General features: G+C 52.2%; 3 protein-coding genes across 7 annotated transcripts in view; all 3 read right to left on the bottom strand.

The window, feature by feature from the left end:
- GDF5 (growth differentiation factor 5) overlaps positions 1-11,565 on the bottom strand; it is a 73,500-nt gene extending 61,935 nt beyond the window's left edge. The window contains exons 1-3 of one of the 5 annotated variants that reach the window (XM_049817575.1): positions 11,468-11,565; positions 10,630-10,842; positions 10,362-10,498 (exon numbers count right to left, since the gene is read on the bottom strand). The gene's annotated coding sequence lies outside the window, so the exon portion shown is untranslated. The other 4 variants (XM_049817574.1, XM_049817570.1, XM_049817571.1 and 1 more) reach the window with 4 other exon arrangements.
- Positions 50-3,221, bottom strand: LOC126045917 (centrosome-associated protein CEP250-like). The gene is made up of 4 exons (XM_049817602.1): positions 3,041-3,221; positions 2,610-2,756; positions 2,189-2,419; positions 50-608 (listed from the first exon to the last, which is right to left on the bottom strand). Exons 1-4 carry the CDS (start codon positions 3,113-3,115, stop codon positions 411-413), a joined length of 651 nt encoding a protein of 216 aa, XP_049673559.1. The 5' UTR covers positions 3,116-3,221; the 3' UTR covers positions 50-410.
- Positions 5,885-21,293, bottom strand: LOC126045918 (endoplasmic reticulum-Golgi intermediate compartment protein 3-like). Its single transcript, XM_049817603.1, is given in 8 exon segments — positions 5,885-5,995; positions 6,570-6,652; positions 7,378-7,434; positions 18,738-18,857; positions 20,181-20,268; positions 20,859-20,929; positions 21,101-21,149; positions 21,152-21,293. Coding segments are annotated over 8 exon segments (516 nt in total). The 5' UTR covers positions 21,194-21,293; the 3' UTR covers positions 5,885-5,989.
- Between the last annotated feature and the right edge of the window lie 285 nt (positions 21,294-21,578).

Genomic DNA, 21,578 nt, shown 5'->3' with positions numbered 1-21,578 from the left:
AAGTTCAAACGTGCAGAACGAGAAACCAAAACCAGAAAGAAGCTTTGGGTTTCAGTAAACATCTGCATGGTTTAATTATTACTCAATGCAGAGCCAAGGTACCAGATACCGAGGAATTACGCTGGCTTGCTTTGGACTTCACACAGGAACGTGCAAGGGGGCATAAACGTGAGCCCCAGGCTCAGGAGAGCTTTGTTAGCTTTAGCTGTCAGAAAAATAACATTCAAACCATGCTGTACTGGTTTGGGTTTTTGGTTGGGTTTTTTTGCTCGAGATTCTTTCATTTTCTGTCCATGGAAGGTGAAAACAGCTCAAAAGCATACAGGATGCAATGAAGCCTCGCGTAATGATTATCACCTCTATAATTACAGACATTAAATAATCTCCTGCCTAGGGTCTCCCCCCTGCCTTTACCTGGCCTCTGCCAGCTGCTCTGCAAGGCCTCGTCTGTCCCGCTCCGTGGCTGCCAGTCGCGCCTCTAGGGCAGCCTTCTCGTGCGCCAGCAATTCCTTCTCTTTGGATACGTTGGCCAGTGCCTGCCCTTGGCGAGAGGACTCCTGCCGCAACTGCTCCAGACCACTGCTAGCTGACTCTTGCTGGCGGTGAACCTGAAAGCGGGACAAAATACAGTTAGAGTCCTTTCTCTGGAGTTCTGTGCAGAGCCAGCCAGTGCCACTTCTGAATCAGCTAGAGGAGAAAGAGCTCCGGTACTCTGGCCTGAAAGTTTAAGAGCATCTGCTTCATACCGCCCTAACAGCCTGGGCTGCCAAAAGGCACTAGGGCTGTTAACCTGAAAGCCATGTGTAATAAGGCCCTACTGGGTTGCCTGGGACCAGGCGGCCCCTTCAGGACAAACGTACACACCCCAGACTACATCTTTTCACGCAAAAATACCACATCTTCCACAACTGCCACCTTGCAAACTAAAGTTCTATCAGAATCTATTCCAGTGCTGGAAATTTCCAGGAACCGTTGAGCAAGAGCAACTTTGCTCGCCAAACAAAGTGGAAATACACATGGTTTCTCCTTCTAGAAGAAGAAAAACCAACATCAAAGCGTCACCTTGTCGCAAAACACCACCACACACCTACTTCAGTGTGTACAGCAGTTGGATGCAACGAGGTGATCCTTGGCAGGGAAACAGCCCTCGTGGTGAGCAGTGTCATTCAGTGATTTACGGAAGTCCGGCTGGTGTGGCCAAAGAGACGGTAGACTCTACTTGGACAGTAGTTCATGTCAACAATACTGTTTACTTGTCTTACACAAACAAGTTGTCCAATAGACCTTGCTGGCATTCAAGCCTGAAGACTAACTGTCGTTTTTTGGCTTTCTTCTGCAGTGATGCCAATACACCTCTGACGGGTGTTTGCCAAACAGACCACGTACTCCAAAACTAAGACTGTCTAACAGAGAACAGACCATCAGAAACAAACAATTCTCCTCTCAAAGTTACCCCCAAGACCTAAGATTGTACATTATGAAACCGACACTGAAAGGATGGCAAACTCCCTAGTCTCCTCCAGCGATACAATTCTCCCAAGCTCTTTTTCCACTCTACCAAAACCAGTTAGTCCAGAGTAAACAGTCTTCTGTGATCACCTCTTTCTCAGCTTCTCCCTCAAAGCCTAAAGAGGATCTAGCAATTCAAAGCGGCACGTATGTCCTAAAATACAGTTTCAACAATTTCAGGATGTCATTCCCGTTGTTAGCAGTACAGGACAGCAGACGCTGACTTGCCCCTTTGTCCCGCCCTCCAGGACCCAACAAGCGGAGCTTGGAAAGTTGCAGACCTCACAACAAAAAGCGTAAATAGAAACATGCAGCCCCGGGGGTTTTTGGCCTCAGAAAATGGGTGAAGAGCTACCCTGTTTGCTTCTTTCGACGCATGTGAGAGTAGCAGCCTCACGCAGATTCGTGGGCAAGGCAAATCACCTCTCTGCAGCTCATCAAAAGCCAAAAAAGAGGCCAACACAGCCAGGTGGATTAAAGGAATCTCTAGAAGCAGAGAACTGCACAACAGCTCTGCAAGCCACCAACACATTTCCAGAAGGAAGTAAACAAGGCCGTCAGACCCCCAGCGCTACCAAGTGTCTCCTTGACAAAAAACACTGCAGAATCCAACAGATACAGCTTCACTGAGCCAAGCAGCCAAAAGCCCACCCAGAAAGCACCAGGTTTTTGGTCTCACCTCATTGAGTTTCTCTTGGGTTTCTGCCTTCTCCTCTGCCAGCATCCTCAGCTCTGCCTGCAGCCCCTCCTGTTGCTCCTCTGCTTTCTTCAGCAGCTGCTCCAGGTGGGCTTTCTCTGCGCTCAGCGCCTCATTTGCTCTTTCACACAAGTTCAGCTTCTCCTGGTCACAGATCTTTGCTCTCTCCATCTCGTCCACTTTGCCTGACAGAACGTCATGCTCTTGCTCCAGCTACAATCACAGAAGCACAGAGGAAATAAAATAACAGTAAGGTTTACTCTGTAGGAGCTTCGGCTTGGACAGGGAAAAGAGCTACGTTTCCACATTCAGACAGTCATACTGTCCGAAGGCAAGAAGGCTGAGAAGCAGCAGCAGCAGCTGGAGACAAACACCTGGCAAGATCTTTGACAACTCTGCTCACCTGCAACACGAGTTTGTTCAGCTGCACTTTATCCAATGCAAGAGCTTCATTGATACTGCTCATGTTCGCTGCTGCAACCTGTAGATCGGCTATTTCAGCAGTCAGCTTATTCTGAGCCCCTGTCAACTCTGCTACTGACTGCTCTGCCTGCAGAGACAAAAGAACAACATGACAACAAAGACAGGAAAATCCCTGACCTCAAGCAGCAACTCCAGGTCCCCTGTTGTGTCTCTGACACGCTCCCAGTTCCGCGTTCCCAACAAGCACGTGGGCACTAACTACACCGGAGAGCCTCTGTGGTCCGATCACCATTTTCCAAGAAGGACAACAACATTGTCCCTGGCTTCTACTGCCAGAAACACCATCTGTGGTGGTCTTGCTATCACAACTGCCTCTCCCACAAGTGCTGCCTCGGAATAAGGTGACCATACCTTTTCCAGTGCCACGGTAAGCTCGTGTTTCTCTTGCTTCAGCAGATCCCTCTGAAGGTGCGATTCCTCCAGCATCTCTCTTGCGACTACCAACTCGCTCTGTAATAATGAGTGTTCTCCTTCAAGTGCAGCTAAGTCCTTCAGTCTATGAGAAGGGGAAAGACAAACAAGTTTTTAACGCAAACTCATAATCACAGGATGATTCAGGTTCGTATGTGTGATGTTGCAAAATGGCACTCCTTGCCCCAAAGGCCTTCTGCACTCAGTCTAGCGTGGAAACGGCAGTACGGAGGGGCTACGTTGCATATGATGGTCCTGTGCAAATTCCTCCCAACTCCTTTAGCACAGCCCTGGGTAGCAAAAGGGCTGTGCAAGAGACACAGCTCTCTTTACGCTCGTCTCCATTTCTCACCAAGAATCAGTTAACAGCAAAAACATTGTAATATGCCATCTCTTTTCCAGTCCTGCCTTCCTCACAAGAGCTTCTGTCTGTCAGACAGTTTTTTCTATCCGTTCTGTTGAAGGCAATAGTTTGACTAGGGACAGGAACAAGGCTGTGCAGAATGGGTGCGTTTTAAACGTGAACACAGCCCATCCTATGAATCCAACAAGCACCCACAGAAGATAACGCTGCTAACAGCAAAGTTGAAAACACACTCACCTGTCCTGAAGTTCCTTCTTCTCCGGGTCCCCTTCGACTTGTAAGCGCATCACTTCCCAAGTCTTCTGGCTTATTTCCTCTCCCGCTTGCTGCTGTGCCTGATCCTCGAGGACAGGTCTACCCGGCGTAACGGGTGCCCAGGGCCGTACGCCACAGTTTAGGCGGGAGCAGTTTACAAGTATAGATCCAGAAAGCCTCATTTGCTCTGCCTTCAGCTCTGACAAATCTCTGAAGAAGAATCAAGAAAGAGGTAATGTTCACGCCACCATCTTTATCAGCTGGCTCGCTTCCGAAGCACGGCATTGCGCAACAGCAAAAGCCGGCAGGAAAGACGACATCTTCGCTGGGGACGAATCGTTCACCTGACACTTTGGGATCAGGACACATCTTGATCCTTGGGCAATGGGTCTATTTGATGGTTGAGGAACGCATCTATTTTCTCCCCAGAGAGAAGAGGAAATGTACGGAACAGCCAGAAGGCTTCGAGAATTAACTAGCGGGTCAGGCATACTCTACGCATTAAGGAAAGCTTATCACCAAAGGTGGTAAACGGCTGACGGTAACCCAGAGTTTGAAATTGCATGCTGACACCAGAAGAATTTACTCTTAGGCTACGCTATTTGTCTCTGCACAGAAGGCACCTGTGAGAAAGGAACCTCAGAGGGCCCAAGAACAAGAAAACAATCGTAAAAGGGAGGGATCAAACTAAGCAAAATCAATTGGAGAAATGTAATAGCAGGGTAGAGAAGCTATTCTTTCTCTCAACAGTGTTGGTACAGGAATAAGCGGATGCAAACTGACCAGGATAAACGTAGGCTGGAAATGAGAAGGAAAAAATAACTACATACATATTCATGAATGATCTTTCCATCGGGAGCAGTGGGAAAGGAAAGACAGTGAGATTTAAGGCAAATTTTAACCGCTCTGTAACAGGGGGCCGCTCCACATGCTGCATGCATAGCTTTGGTGAGTCTCTCCCAACTCGCCCACATATGCCTGTGTCTGTGTTAATATGCCCAAACATCACCATAGCCAAGTTCACCTGTTCAGGGCCTCTGCATTGCTTATAGCCTGAGCCCCTCAGCTTTATCTGAAAACCAGCATCAAACAAAATGATTCGGAGTATAGCCTAAGGCATGCTTAATGCCATCGCTTCAGACTACCAAAGGAGAAATTGTATCTTTAGCCGCAGCTAGCGTAACATCAAGGCTCAAAAAGCAGCTGTGAAGGGAAGCTATGTTTTTTCTGCAACGAGATCTAGCCTTCACTTCTACTCACCGGTCAGTGGCAGTCTTCATTTCCAGGAAATGACAGCGGAAGGTGACCACCTGACGCCACAGGCTGAGTAGACGGCTGCGTTCACCCCTTAGGTAGCTGTCATAAAGCTAAACAGGCAAAGGAAAAAAGAAATGCCAATTCAGCCTTCGCTGTCGCTGTACAAGCCTTTCAGAGAGGAGAGGGTACAACCGTCATCACCGAGTCTCCTTTAAGAACTATTCCAACGGGGGGGGTGGGGTGGGGAGCATCAAGGACTGAAGAGCCACCACAGAGGCATCCTCAGTAGACCTGCCACCTGACTGCAAAGAAGGGAACAGCCACACTCCCCTGCAGGAGCGGGTATCAACACAGCAAACCGATCGCGATTCATCATCTCGCCTTGCAGAGGTGTCTAACAGGCTCGGTGGAGGAAGACAAAAACAAGCCCCTCCGAGACCAGTGTCAGATTTGCTTACAACAGCCTATTAGTAAGGGAGGCCTGTCTTGTTCTTCTGTTGGCTACCCTGAATCCGAAAACACACAGACCTCTCTTCGGTCTCCACTGCTGCAGACAGAGATTTAGGAACTATTAAAAAACAGACGAGCGTTCATGTGTCACTGCCCTCCAGTGACCAGCAAGAGCAAGCATTTGCCTTTGAGAACGACCAGTACGGTCACAGCACGCGGGCATCTTCCATCACCACAATTTGCTGACACTCCTCCATCTCACACCCCTGTCTTCTGCTCATAAACACCAATACATCCTCAACGGTGCCACGACTTTCACACGGCAAGTTCTCTAGGCCAGAAATAAAACCCATTCTCATTCCACCCCGGCATCGCGTCCGACGTTCCCGTCGCCCAGCCTTACCTCACGTTCACTGCGCCACTCGCTCTCCTTCACTTCCAGCTCCTCCCGGGCCCTCATCCAATCCACCGTCAGTCTTCCAACGTCTTCTTTAAGGGCTGAATTAACCGCATTCGCTTCATCGAGGTGTTCCTGCAGGAGAGTGTTCACTTCTGCCAGATTCTCACACCTTGGAAAGGGAGAAACAGCAACGAGGTCACTGAACGACTGCTATCCACAAGCAGCGTCTCCGTGATTTCCCAACTCCCTCAACACTGACTTTGTTGTCAAACTGAGAGGCCCTAAAAGTGCTTTCTAGGATTAACTAAGATCTCTCTGTGATGGCATGCTCATTTGCTTCTCCTTGCTTTAAGCCTTCTACTTCCACCTCCAATTTCGGTTTCCCCTTCTACTTTGACGATGCCCACAGTTCACGTCTTGCCTCCCCTTCGTGCTGTCTGATCACCGGATGCATCGCCTTTCTCTAGCACTCTCCTGACCCGCTCACCTACTGAACCACAGAATAATTTAGCCTGGAAACGGACCTTTGGAAGTCACCCGGAATAACCCCCCCGCTCAAAACAGAGCCATTCAGCACACAACACTATTACTGCACCACAGAAAACAAGACTGTGGACCTTTCTGCTTTCAAAGCAGCTTGCCCAACTGCTCCCCTTGGGGAGACCAGGGAGCACTGACAGGTTTTCCCTCACTTCCACGAGCATCCAGGATACCAGGTATGAGGGAACGCTTCTTCCTTGTACCTCTGCTGCTCCTCTTCCACCCGAAGCAGTGCTTTCTCCAGGCTCTGGTCTTCTGTGGCTTCCCACCTGCCTGGAAGGGGTCCCTTCAGAAGAAAGGAAAAGTTTAGTCAAATTCTCGCCTTCCCTTCACTGCTGTTAGCATCCACCGCTTTCCGCTCCATTCGCTTGGGTAGCTCAGGAGCTCGTGGCTTCTTCCAGGCGTAACAGTGTCGTGACTATGGAGAGCAAGGGAGGGGAAGGGTGGTGCTCAATGCGAGCAGCTCTCCTCAGTCCCGCACTGTGGCACTCTCGCAGCTAGGTCTCCTTAGCTCACAACCGTGAGTGCTCTCTTCGACTTGAAGCCTGGGAACGCTCTCCTACTCTCCCACCCTTTGTTCTTCCTAGGTTTGCTTTAGCCGTGAAGCAGAAAGAAAAGCCCATAGCCGTATGCTGAACGCCAGCATTCTTGCCTTCCAAAATGCCACGTTTCAACCCGCTCTTTTTCAGAGACGGCCATAGAACCTAACAGGCAGTGTAGCCCTCTCCTGAGCCCTAGGACAAAATGTTACGCCAGCAATAAAGCACTCTTTCTCAAAACTAAACCCCCCCTCCACAGGGTTTCCTGCACCCGCATTTCTGGGACCACTGGCTCCTCCAAGCACGGCAACTGGACAAAACACTCGCAGGCAAGCTTACAGCGCTTCTTTAAACCCTCAGGCAGCAAAATCTTGCTTCCCTCTGCCCTCTGCCATTGCTTTGGGGAGCTTGCTTTGGCCCGCGTTAACAAACGCTACCTACACGGTCTTTACTTGGCAACCTGCACACTCACCCCTCCTGCTGCCAGCTGCTGCTCCAACTCTCGACACCGAGTCCGGTACTGCAGTACCTGGACGGAGACATAGAATGAAGATGAGCGAATGCAGCTTGTGACAGGCTCGGCTCCTCCTGCATTAGCTTTTCTCCAAGTCTTTACAGCCCAAGCACAGTGCGTTTCACAGCGCTGCCGATGCCGCCCACAAGAAGTCGTTACCATACAGGGAAGCTTCACTTTATCTCCTGAGACGGGGCTTCTTTTCCACGTACTGCTACCTGCTCACCCTAAGAGCTGCCTGCCTCGGCCCGGGGCCGCCCCAAACCACCCCCGCCGGCTCGGCTCCTGCCTCTGGGACAGCCCCCTGCTAACGTGGCCCAACAAAGGCGCCTGCGAGCCGGGGGGCTGCTTTATTTCAGGACGGACAAGCCCTCACGAGAGGCTCGGCAGGGTGACAGCGGCAGGGCCAGGCGCCCAGCGGGACGGGCCGGGCCGGGCCGGGCGGAGGAGGGCGGCTCCCGGGGCCTCCCCCGAGCTGCGGGCTCGGCGCCGTCCCGCCCGCGGCAGCGCCGGGGAACGCCCCGGGGAGGGCCCCGCTGGGGCCGCGCCTTCGCCCCCCGACATCGCCGAGGCCCCTCTCAGCGCTGCGCGGGCGGCCCGGGCACCCCGGCCCCGCCACCGCGGCCCGGCCCCGGGCAGCTCCCCGCCGGGCCGGCGCCCCCGCTCCTCACCTTCGCCTGCAGCTTCCGCACCAGCACCGCTTGCCGGTGCTGCGCCTCCTCCGAGCTCTGCAGCCGGCGCCGCAGGGAGGCCTGGCTCCGCGCCGCCATGCCCCCGCTCTCCAGCCGGGCTCCGCCGCCTGACGGGCCCCGCGGCGGGGGCTGCTCCGCGGCCTGCCCCGGCGGACCGCGCTCAGGCGCCTGCCGCGGCGGGCGCAGCGGCTCACCCTGCCGGCCGGGCGCGACCGGGAGAGCCGGGCTCGCTCTGTGGCGGCGCTTCGCTTCTCGCTTCTCGCTCTTCGCTCCTCGCTTCTCGCTCCTCGCTGAGGGTGCGGCGGCGGGCTGCGGTGCTGCCGCGGGGGAGAGGCCGCCCCGGCAGCCGCTCGCTCCAGCGCGTTCCGCTCAGAGACCGTTAAGGGCCCCGCAGAACGCTGGGGGCAAAAAGCGCCCCCGGTGCAGTCTGGGAGAGAAGGAGCGCGAGGAAAGCCCAGAGGGTCGGATGGCGGGGTCTGGGGCCACTGGGGCAAGAAGGGCGGGACCGCAGGGACCCTGGAAAAGGTCCATCGCCCAGGGAAGCCAGCTGAAGAGCTGGCACTTGCTACGAAAAGCTCCAACTTCAGCCCCTGGAGCCGGAGTTCCCATCTAGTACGAAAGCCAAGCACACATAGGTGCAATGACTGACGCTTTCGCTCCCTGTTGTGCAGCAGGAACGGGACGGACTGCAAGCAGGGGGAGAAAAACCGGCACGGCAGAGAAAAGTTCAAAGTTACAGGACAACGAACGCTGTGAATTAAGCTTTATTTCGTGAGCACGTGAAGAAATGCAACAAACACACACGACAAACAGGGCTCGGTCCCCTTTGCCCGGGCTACTCTCTGACGTGAATTCACTCAAGCCGTCATGTTTCCTAACTTACAACCCGTAACACTAAAAGTCCTGGGCTTATGGCGGGGGGGCAGGGGGAAAAAGAAAAAAAAACCCAAAAGCAAAACCAAAAAAAAGACGTTGTTTCTCCCTAGTGAGAGTGCTCATCCTTCCTCCTCCGTCACCGCGCGGGCGTCCCCCGTATCACACTGTGAAGCACAAAAGCCCCAGCAGTCCAGCTGCTGTTGAATCTCCTTCAAAGGCTTTTTGGCTCAGCTGCTGTTTTATACCTTCCAGCTTGGAAGTCTGGTCTATACCATTTCCAAAAGTCAGCAGATTCTGACAATACTGCCAGGCAAAGATGGGGGCTGCAGGAGACAGCCAGCTGCAGGTGCTAATGGCTGCATCATGGCCCTTTAGCTCTTCCTGGCCACCTGTGCTGCCTACCTGGTGCTCCCCCTTCAACCCAAAGGCGCTGCTCCCAGCATACATCGGGCCTTAGCGTGAGCTGGGCTAGCCCAAATCTGAGCAGGAGCTGAGCGAACAGTCACACTCCACCCCTTGGTGCAGTCAAACATCTAGCGAACCCGCTGCTTCGGCGAGTGGAGGTACCGTTACTCCTCTTGCCTCGCCTCCAGGGATCTGAGGCAGCGCCAGAGCTTACAGCCTTCGGGCAACCGTTAGTCTCCTATTGCTATGCTGTGCTGATCACGATCCCAGTATCGGGCCGAGTCCGAGACCTAAAACAAGCGTCCACGCTGTGCTTATCAGTGCAAGAGTGTACATCCCAGCTCCTGAACCCTAGCGCATCCCTTGACAGCGGTACTGGCAGTAGCAGCAGTCGCCAGGCTCCTCTTCCACGTGCCTTTAAGGGTCTGGTACGCCCTGGTCTCCCGGAGGAGGTGAATCTTCGCAGGCGTTCAGGGCAAAATGCCTGTAAGATTTATGCGAGTAAAGTACACGGTGCTCAGCTCTGGCAAGTGAGCCGAGCATACCGCTGAAGCCATCAAGTTATACCTTAAGGGTGTTTTCACCGGGAAGCCTCAGCGCCTGCAGTTCCGTTGCTACAGATAACGGATTGAACCCCCTTCCCCCTGTGACGGTTGTGTCTGCCCGCACTGTGGACCTACTCCAGCAGTTCAGCAGGAAAATGAAGGTGCTCTGCTCCAAGCATCGTCCTCAAATGGCTAGCTGGATTAAAACGCTTCAGGTAGTACCAGAAGAACCCCAATCCCTTTCAGATGTTCACATGGAGAAGGAGGGCATCTGGGAGTGCCTCTTCCCCTCCACCCACTGGAAAGGGGCTTGGATGGCTTTCAGGCATTTGCACTGTCGCGTCTAAGCGAGGATGGAGTCTTAAGCTATGCAAAACGGCAAAAACCAATGGAGGGTGATGATATAGATTGACACGTCTCTTACCTGTGTTTCTCTCTCAGCTTCACCACCATGGGCAAAAGTTCATATAGCGCAAACACACCAGGCAGGCCCTGGTCTCCCAGTAGCCCCTTGGCTATCTTCTCATGTCGTGTAACTGAAAACGGGTTAGTCCTTACCACCTAGCAGGAAACAAACACAGCAAACGTCGTTTCGTTAGCGAGGCACAGGAAAGGCTACTAAAACACAAGTTCAGTGAGCCGTATCAGTGTAGCCCTGCCCACTCACTTGTGGGGGGCCTGACAGTACTTACAAAGGGTCATAAGAAAAGCACCATCAGGATCGAGTCTATTTTTCCTACAGGCTATCAGTTAAAGCCCCAGCTAGCCCAAAGAATGAGTGACGCATCAGTGCCCAGGCCGGACTGTTTCGGTCTCTGCTGGCAAGTAACGGCACAAGCTGCTCCTCTCGACCTCAACCCCAAGTCCACGTCATCTTCCACCAAAATGTAGTCCACCCAAGCATGCTTCAGGAGACAGCACCGGTAGGAGAAAGCCATACGGATATGCAAGCGTGCGAAAAACGGAAGTGATACATAAAGGCAGGAGAGTGCCAGGGCTGCAGAAGGACACAGATTGCCCATCTTGATATAAACGAAGATCACCCTGCAGCATTCTCCTGCACCCTGCCGTTCTTCTAACCCTTGCCCATACCAGTCCTATTCTTAGAGCAAATCAACTGGGTTTCTGTAAAAAATGACATTACGTTCCCCTATTGACATTATCCCTAAAATGACATGATTATCCCCAATAAGCTATCTGACCAGGAAGGCCAAGGCGTGGCTGGAACTGAACCTGGCAAGGGACGCAAAGAATAACAAGAAGGGCTTCTACAGGTGTGTCGGCCCAAAAAGGAAGGTCAAAGAACGCGTACACTTCCCTCCCCCCCGATGAGCAAGACTGGCAAACTGGTTACAAGGGACAAGGAGAAGGCCGAGGTACTCAACAACTTTTTTGCCTCAGTCTTCACGGGCAGCCTCTCTTCCCACACCTCTCCAGTGGGTGGACCGCAAGACGGAGACTAGGGCAGCAAAGGCCCTCCCACTGTAAGAGAAGATCAGGTTCGTGACCACCTGAGGAACCTGAACATACCTACGTCCATGGGACCTGACGAGATGCAGATCCCAGAGTCCTGAGGGAACTGGCTGATGGAGTTGCCAAGCCGCTCTCCACGCTCTTTGGAAAGTCACGGCAGTCGGGTGAAGTCCCTGGTGACTGGAAAAAGGGAAGCATGACACCCATTTTTAAAAAAGGTAGAAAGGAGGACCCTGAGAACTACCGACTGGTCAGCCTCACCTCCCTCTGGGCCTGGGAAGGTCATGGAACAGATCCTCCTAGAAGCTATGCTAAGGCACGTGTTGGACGGGGAGGTGAGTCGAGGCAGCCAGCACGGCTTCACCAAGGGCAAGTCCTGCCTGGCCAACCTAGCGGCCTTCTATGATGGAACGACTACACTAGCGGACCAGGGAAGAGCTACAAACGTCGTCTGTCTGGACTTCTGTAAGGCCTTTGACACGGTCCCCCGCAACGTCCTTCTCTCTAAATTGGGAGATACACGGATTTGATGGGTGAACTGTTGGATGGACGAGGAATTGGCTGGATGGTCTCATCCAGAGGGTAGTGGTCAACGGCTCAATGTCCAGATGGAGATCGGTGACAAGCGGTGTCCCTCAGGGGTCCGTACTGGGACCAATCCTGCTTAATATCTTCATCAACGACATCGACAGGGGGATCGAGTGCACCCTCAGCAAGTTTGCAGATGACGCCAAGCTGAGCGGTGCAGCTGACACGCCTGAGGGATGGGATGCCATCCAGAGGGACCTGGACACACTCGAGAAGTGGGCCCATGTGAACCTCATGAGGTTCAACAAGGCCAAGTGCCAGGTCCTGCACCTGGGGCGGGGCAACCCCCGCTATCAATACAGGCTGCAGGATGAAGGGATTGAGACCAGCCCTGCGGAGAAGGGCTTGGGGGTGCTGGCGGATGAAAAGCCAGCAATGTGCACTCACAGCCCAGAAAGCCAACCGTACGCCCAGGCTGTATCAAACGAAGCACGGCCAGCAGGTCGAGGGAGGTGATTCTGCCCCTCTACTCCGCTCTGGTGAGAGCCCACCTGCAGCACTGCGTCCAGCTCCGGGGTCCTCACTACAAGACAGACGTGGACCTGCGGGAGTGGGTCCAGAGGAGGGCCACAAAAACGATCAGAGGGATGGAACACCTCTGCTGTGAGGAAAGGCCGAGAGAGTTGGGGTTGTTCAGCCTCGAGAAGAGAAGGCTCTGGGGAGACCTTGTCACGGCCTTCCAGTACTTAAAGGGGGCTTATAAGAAAGATGGGGACAAACGTTTTAGCAGGGCCTGTTGTGACAGGACACGGTGTAATGGTTTTAAGCTAAAAGAGGGTAGATTCAGACCAGATACAAGGAAGAAACTTTTTACGATGATGGTGGTGGTGAAACCCTGGAACAGGTTGCCCGGAGAGGTGGTAGATGCCCCGTCCCCGGAAACATTCAAGGTTACGTTGGACGGGGCTCTGAGCAACCTGATCTAGTTGAAGATGTTCCCCTCCCCCCGCTCACTGCGGGGAAGGGGGCGGGCCGGGTGGACTACACGACCTTTAAAGGTCTCTTCCAACCCAAACTATTTTAAAGGTAATCATAGAATCGTAGAAAAGTCCAATGGCTTACGAACCCTCGGAAAAACTCCTACTGAGTATTCTGAGATTAGCAGGCTTGGTGCATGAATTCCCAGGAGAAATTCTCTAGCCTGCTGTACTAATGAGATTAAGCGAGATCATCACCCCATCCGACTTCAACAGGCAGAAGTCGCTCCAACACGTCACCACGTCCTCCACAACTACATTATCTGCACAGAGCAACTAATAATCCCCCAACACATTATCTCCAACACGGATATGTTAAAATCGTTTAAGGCAAAGATTCTCAACCTTTTCCATCTGGTGACCTCCTCTACCACAGAAGAGTGACCTGGCATGGCTCTCCTTTCAGCTTTCAGGAAATCGTCTCAGCTCCCAGCCTAGATCAACAGCTCCTCCCAAAGGAGATTTATGGGCACAGCAAGTAACAGAAATTACTTAGCTCTCTAGTTAAAACGGCTTGGGGGCGGGGCGGGGGGGGAAGGATACGGCAACACTGACTCTCAACAGCGTGCACTGCTAAACCGAGCAGAGCAGGAGAGAAGAGAGAAATACTCCGATCCTTTCAAGGAAAAGACACACAGATTCAGACAGAGCAGCACTTAAAACTCGTACCAAGAAGGGGAAGAGCAACAGCTTTGCCAGTGTGCTTTCTAGGCCATATAAAATGACTCCCTAGCTAGCCAAAGAGCTAAGATATGGACAAGCAACCATTTAAAGCGCAACAGAGAAACAAAAATGCAGGAATTAACCACTAAAAGGAAAAACACAGTGGCATGCCCCTATGTGTTAAGTGAGCTCTAAAGCAGCACGCCAGATAACAATGCTGGTTATATTTAGACTCTTTCCCACTTCTCAAGGGAACAGAAGGAGCAACCAAAGCTATCCAGAAGCGCACTCGAGGTTTACATTCACAACGTGTTAACAGTCAAAGCTGGGTAACAAGCTTTTGTTCTTAATCGGTCCTGTGCTTCTTTTGTCACACCTGATGCGCAGAGAAGGCAGCGTACCACGAGGCTGTTTTGTTCCTTCTGCTGCAAGATCCCAACAAAGGCGAATACCTGGAAGGATGGGGTGGGGGGCAGGAGAAACGTACGTTTGGACGACATACCTCAAAGGAGGTTAAGCAACCTCCTTTTTTGTTTGTTTCCGAAGACCGTTCACGTATATTCAACCCTCTGCATGACTAACCAACAACTGTCATAGACTTACACCTCCTCAGAGATGGGCCTCCGAATCCTTCACACAGCAGTTTCCATCCACTTTGCCACACGCTACAGCCCTGGCGGGGCTTCTACAACAGCATGTTTCGTGGTCTGGAGAAGCTATGGAAGGTACGGAGAGCTTCCAGGGGGCCGCCTGACAAACGTTAGGCATTCCCAGCAACTGGTGGTACGACCTGAGCTCTGACGGATTATAGCCCAGTGACAAACGGAAACGTCACGTTTGTGGTCTCCAAAACGAGCTTGATACAACTGGAAAACAGCTTGTCTGTCTGCACAGATACGGGTGAGACCTTGCGTCTTTCAGCACCGAGACAACCAAACTCCGAAAGGAGTTTACCAGCGTAAAAAGGAAAGTCCTCGGCGACGCCGAGGATGAAATAAGAATCTCAGCCTCCGGTATTCAGTTTGGGGATGAAAACGGTTAATTCCCCGGCAGACGCTACTTTGAGACAGAAGTTAAGAAGGAGCTCACACTGAACACCCTCTATGGAAGGAATACTGTACAGGCGATCCGCCAGAGGGTTTGGATCTCCTCCACACTGAAACGGTGTCCTCGACTGATGGAGACTGAGTTTTCTTTCTTTGCTTCTGTGGTTTTTTTCTGGACCAAAGAAAAAGCTGAAGCCTGGAATCATGACTCCCTCAAGATGGAAACACCTCTGCGGAAGGACGCAACTTGACAGACGGGACAGACCAAGTCACTACAGAGACAATGATAGCGAGGGATGGTCCAGAACCTAGGGGCTACCACGGACCCATTCTTACAGAAGAATTCTTTGCAGGTAGGAGGAATGAGAAATACCAAGTGACACCCGTTGTTCGTGCGAGCGATAAATGCCTGGTCTTTGCTCCCGTAAGGATGCAAAGCCTGCAGCAGAAGTGAGAAGGCAAAGCCATAACCAGGTTTCATTCCAAGACGGCTCACGTAACGGTGAAATAATTTACACAGCTCCCCTCTGGACACCAAATAACCCCAGAAAAGATTCCGTTTGATGAGATACAGCCTTCGTGCTGCTGCAAAGATAGCGCAATTTGCGCTGCCCTTAAACAGGCACGTGCACAAACTATAGACAACCTAACTCTGCACGGTCTTAACAATCGTGAGCGCAGCTTCCAAAGGCAGACCAAAACCACAGCGGTTCTCATCATTCTCTGAACACGGGCCCAGGAGGATTTCACTGCACAGACCTTCGTAGACACTTTGGAAAAAAACACGCATGCAACACAACTGTATTAATTCAAGCGCTAAGAAGATACAAAAAGGTGTAAAGGTTACCGCACGGCCTCCGACTCTGCCCCGTAAGAGCTCTCGCAGCGATCCGCATCCAAAGAACTTGGATCAAACACTTTTTCTTCTTCTTTCCCCAGCTCTAAGACAAAAGAGGATGCAAAGCGACGAGGCGTGACTAGAAACACTCTCTTGTACTCTTGTTCCGTTCTGTGCGCAACAACTGTTCTACACACGAACGCAACGGTTCTGTCTCGGAAGCTGCGCGTCCTGCACCCAAAGCCCACCTGAAACGGTACGCGCAGAGCCTGTTGAGGTGCGAAGTAAGACCAAGAAGCAGAGTGCCATTTGTCATCTCAAACGCACCCTCCAGAGCAAGAACTGGCTATCTGTAAGCCTCCCTGGAGCGCTGAGCAGACGTTACTTGCCCAAAGGCTTTGTTAAAACATTGTCTACTTCAGACAACGTCGCACAGTAAATGGCGACAATCGTAACAGGACCTGTTACACAAGCAAAATTTTCAATAGCAGTCAACGGCAGTCGGCAGTGCACAACGCAGAATCCTGTCCCAAGACATGTAGCGAACACGGTTCTACATTGCTGTGAAACAAGATCAGAGGAAGAGTCTCCCAAGTGGAAAATCAGCACCCAGTCCTCCAAGATGACAATGCTGACAAGGCACACGCGTTAACCTCTGCTCACTAGAAGTCTCCAAGGAATTTCTACCTTCTTCGTGACTTAACAATTCTGACAATGTCTGTGCCACGTTGTGTGTTGCATGTGCAGCCACAGTATGGCTGGGGCACGAACTCATGGAATTTCATGGTCTTACATGCAGAAGGCTGAACGGGGACAAAACCACTGGCTCTTACAATAAGAGGCCCCCTTAAAACCAGTCTGTTTCAACACACAAACCCTGAAGGGCAGGACCAGGTCCCTTGCGTTACAAAAGCCCTCTAAGGCTCACTATCCAGGCGCTGCTGCACTACCCTCTATAAGCCTTGAAAAGGTGGCTCCTTGCATCACTAATGCTGGGGAAGGGGATAAGGTACATAGACAGACACTGCTGAGGGGATAGAACATTGCCAGGGCCCTGTTTGTTGAGACTGGGAGGTATAACAGGCAGACGGAAGCGAGTATTAAACACGTCTGTATTTTGTACTAGCCACAGAAAAAAAGAGATTTTAATGGAAAAGTATGAAATATGCATGAAAATCAGTCATTAGCCTTACTTCTTTAATCACATACTTTATGGCAACTACCCTCAAGAAAATAAGAACTTTTAGGAAAATATCCCCATTAGTAAACAACTGTGTGAGACTTACTTTCTAAAGCTTGCAACATTCAAAGCAGCTGAAAGCACACTTAAGAATTCATTGTTCAAAACGTGGTATGGCTTTTAATCTCGTAATTACACTCAAAGACAGCATCGGGAAGCATAGAGCTAAACAATCGCTACGCTTCGTCAAAGCCATGATTCCCACCCCTTCACAAAGAACACCTGCACGACGCATAGAGTCTTTCAAGACACAGCAACCAGTAACAGCTTTTTAAATGGAATCAGCAGCTGCCTGTTGAGTTGTCTCAGAGAGATAAACCCAGAGGTGATGCACACAGTTTGGATACTACAAAGAAACTGCAGTACATAGAACTCTACATGCAGGGTTTCCTGCAATTAACACAGTCCTCAACTTGCATGCAGATATGATACATGAAATTGGATAACTCTGTCCACATTAAAAGAAAGGAAATGATAAGAACCACCAATAAAGAATTCAATCATTCCTCGTCACTCAATGGAAAGGAGTAAGACAACATCCAAGCACAGAATGCAACCTACCACAGAAATCATTCAGCTATTAACTAGCTTAATGTAACTATGACTAGGAAAAGCCTCCAGATACTACTCCATGAAATTTGGGTATGCTTTACTAATTTTAAGGTCAATACTGCTACAGCTGCCATTTAAGTAACTGACTGAAGTCAGTATCACTAATAGAAACTGATAATCATAGAGTTTAATGAAGATGGCTGGATGCTTCTGATCTAACCTGCAACATGGCTGATGGAAACCAAACTAGCCGCCTGCTTCTTCCAGACAGCAGAAGAAATTGCTTGTTGCCTGCGATGCATCTGATCTCTTTGGAAATGCCTTTCCTAGGTGAGACCATTCGCTTCTTACGAGTTTCTCTCCCTCTCCCTTGATTATACAAGGAGCCAGAGCAACCGGTTCCGACGGAGTAATGCCAACGGAGGGAGACTGGCAATACAAGTAAGGCAGGAGGCCTACATGCCTTAACAGAGAATTAGATACAGAACAGCTGGTTTTGTCCCCAGGCATTACGTTTGTAACGCCACAACCTCTGAACACAGAGAGGCTGCTGAGCGAAACAGCAGTAAAAGCACTACCACCACATTCCTGTGACAGCAGGAGAAACTCCCGTACCTACCAATCGTTCAGCTCTTGGCTTAGTTTAGCCTTGCAACTTCAAGAACAGAAAAGTTCGATCTGAGTGATACAAATCAACAAATTCAGTTCATGCTGACACGTAGAACTACACCATCTCCCAGAAAAAGTAATAAGGAGCTCGTCTTTTGGAAAGGAAAAGTCGGGACAGTATTACTGTTAGATTGCAACACTTTGCCAGAATCGCTTCTGGTTTGCCTCGAAGCGCAACGATGAGTCATAACACGAAACGAACGTAAAGGCGAGGTTTAGGTAGCCAAGGACCACTTACTACAACCTGTAACCGATAAACCAACTAAAATATATTTATCTAGGCAGGCATTAACACACGCAAAGTAAATGTAGTAAGGTGCAAGCTTGGGCCTAAGGGTCGAGTCACTGGAGCCTTCCCTGGAGAGAGGCTCTTTCCTCTAACCAGGTTGTCCCATTTGCCAGCCCACTGTGATTTAAAGATACAACCAAAGCCAAGTTTTGCCAGAACAGCTGCTCGATTCCTAGTTGTAAAAGAGCATTCACGCAGCAGCTTTATTCCTGAAATGCATCCGTGAGTCCTTGTCCGAATTTCAGAGGGACTAGGCAAAGATTTGCCTCGCAAAAGTAGCAAGTATAACAGCAGTTCACCTGAATCTGTCACTTTAATAGATCTGCGTGCTATAAACTCTTCAAAAGCCTGTGGTCTTTAAATGCTCTTCAGCTGCCACTTGTTCCCGTGAATCTCAAAACCAGGCACACAGTGATGGAAAGACTACAAGAGCATCCATCCAAGAAAGGCAGAATAGCACCTTACCGTGTCTCTCGGCCTCCGGAGTCGCCCGGTTGCCAGCTTTATCCAAACGTTGTTTAAACAGATTGTGCTCTACATCCAGCTGCTGCTCTCCTGCTACGTCCATGGCATCGATGCTCAAATCTGAAATCAGTGAGCAAGGAAAGTAGTCTATAAACACACATTTGTTACGGCCTGTGGCAGGCTGAGGAAGCATTCAACCAGTGAAAATACAGACTCTTTCAGCGAGGGCGATAAGAGCGTGCCAAAGCGGAAGAGTGTGTATGGCTGGGGCCAAGTGACGTACAGGGAATAAAACGCGTGTTGCAGCACCCTGAACGACCCTTCCAAACACGGGGCTGGGTTTGATGTACCAGAAGGACGGCTTCCAGCTGCCCAGAAAGCGTTACCCTGAAAGGTAATACACTTAAGGCAAAAGAAACCAAAACCAAACCCCTCAAAGCCCATAACCATTTCCAGGAGTACAGGAGTTAAGCTTCAAATTGGTTGAAAGCTGCCTCCTCCCTCCCTCTACCTCCTCACCCTTCCCCCTTCACCATCAGCACATTTCCTCGTGACCCCTTTTCACAAAGAAGATTGAGAGGGTCTGTGGTCTTGGCCTGGTATCAAAGCACCGTGATGCACTTGCTGGCTACATGCTCTCTTACAAGGCTGACAGCTTCTCTGCACAAAACACCAGGGGCTTCCAAACTCTCTGGCCTTCCCGTGCCCTTTTAAACGTGAGGAAGGCAAAGACCAACAATATCTCAGGTGGTCACAAGGAAGCCAGACTCACTGTGTTTAAAGCCCAATGCATTACCCAAAGGAATCACCGCAACAGAACAAGAGCCAGGGAAGATTAGCGCACGGTCGGATAACGTGCACAGTAGTGGTAAGCAGTAAGACTTGCAAGATTTTCCGTCACTTCACCCCGCAGCTTCGTTTTGAATTTAGTTAAAAGGTAATCCAACTATTAACGCTCACTCCGGTTTTAAAAATTTGGGAGAAAGGTTATCACATGGCGTTGGCGTTACGGTCAGAACTGAAGTACAAAAACCACAGAAAAGTTGCGCCTCGCCAAGTAACTTCCCAAGGAGAAACACTCTAAAGTGTTTCAACAACAGTACAGTCAAATCTGGAGTCCCGAGCACCGAACACCGAACGCTGTGCCAGCTTTTTCAGTGTGACCCAGCTCTCTGACAAAGCACCACACCGTACAGAAACGTAAGGGGGTTTGTACCTTAGCCTCACGTATCACCTCGAAAAACAATACAGCCTGCCTGGAAGTGCTGGTTTGAGTGCCCAGCGGGCCTGGCTGGAATCACCGCGGAATCACCAGGGGTCACCAGTTCCTCCCTGTCTGTGGCCCAAGCAGCAGCGCAGCACTCGGAAGCAGCGGGCACACCGAGCCTGTCGGGCCCTCGGCAAGTATGAAACTTGTCCCCAACATTCAGAAGGCTGACTCACAAGCACAAGGCAGATGTGGAAAAATAACATCGAGACTGATCTTCAGTTTATCTCCCCTTGATGTGTCAACGTACAATTCCGGATGAACCTAGGAACAAAGGAAAAACAGAGTCCTGTTTCACTCGGAAGCCAATCAAAAGGCCGCTTTCCCTCGGCTGATTTTTAAGACTTGGGATTCAAGAGACACCTGAGCTGCTGCCTCCCACCGCAGCCAAGCGCTTGCCATTTCTAACGCTTTGTTTTAAGAAAGCTACTAACTCGGGAACCTTAGAACCTGGGGTGGGGACGGGGGCTCCCGCAAGGAGCCTCCTCGCTTTCCTTTGCATTGCCTGCTTGTAGGCGGCAGAGGCAGCGAGAAGAGACTTTGAGACGCTCTCCTGCGGCCGCGTTACAGGAAGCCCCGAGCCACCCTCGGCGCCAAGCGGCTTTCGGGGGAGGGCAGCCCGCTCCCGGCCTCAAGGCCGCCAGCTCGGAGAAAGAAAGAAAGAAAGAAAAAAACCCCACGCACATCTGCGGCGGGTGAAGCTGCCGCGTGGGCAGCCCGCAGGAGGCGGCGGAGGAGGCGGCGGCTCGGCGGGGGTGCGGAGGCACGGCAGGCCGCCCCGGGCCGCAGGGCCGCCCCGGCCAGAAGCAGCATCGCGGGGCCGGGCCCCCCCCGCCGCCGCCGCCGCCACTCACCTCCTTGGTGAGGTAGTACTGCAGCCCCGACAAGAAAAGCAGCACCACGATGAGCCCGCTGACAACCGTCACTGCCGGGGAGACGAGAACCGCCGTCAGCCCCGCCGGTCGCGCCCGCCTCGCCTCGCCTCAGTCCCGCCTCAGCCCGCCCGCCGCCGCCGCCGCCCCGAGCCGCTGCCGAGCGCCGGCCCGCAAGGCCCCCCCGCCGCCGGCCCCCGGCCGCCCTCACCCCGCCCGCTCACCCAGCGCGCCCCCGCACGTCTTGACCCGAAAGCCCTCCAGGGTCTTGTCTTGGGGAAGGCATCGAACCGCTTCAGCCGCCACAGCGAGTCCATGGCGCCGCGCGGCCCGGAACCAAACCCGCCTTCCGGCGCCGGGCCGGCACCGCCCCGCCACCGCCCCGCCGGGCAGCGCGGCCCGAAGCCGGCCGAGGGGGCGGGCGGGGAGGGGCTGGGGCTCGGGCTCCCGGGCTCCGAGGGGGCGGGAAGGTCCTCGCTGCCGCCTCGCCCTCTTCTGACCCTCCCTGCCAGCGGCCCCCGAGGGGGGGCTCTCGAGATCACCCGGTTAGCTGGGAAGGGCTTGAGACCGAGGCGGAGCTGCTGGCAGAGAGCAGTTTTCACTCACTTTGACCTCCTCCCCATCCCATCCCGTCCCGTCCCATCCCCTGCCTCCAGCTTTGACAGGGCTGGCGTTTGTTACCCCCGCCCTTCGCAGAACAAC

This window comes from Accipiter gentilis, chromosome 14 (assembly GCF_929443795.1).
Source record: "Accipiter gentilis chromosome 14, bAccGen1.1, whole genome shotgun sequence".
Classification (NCBI taxonomy): Eukaryota; Metazoa; Chordata; class Aves; order Accipitriformes; family Accipitridae; genus Astur; species Astur gentilis.
This window is presented reverse-complemented; position numbering and strand designations above follow the sequence as displayed.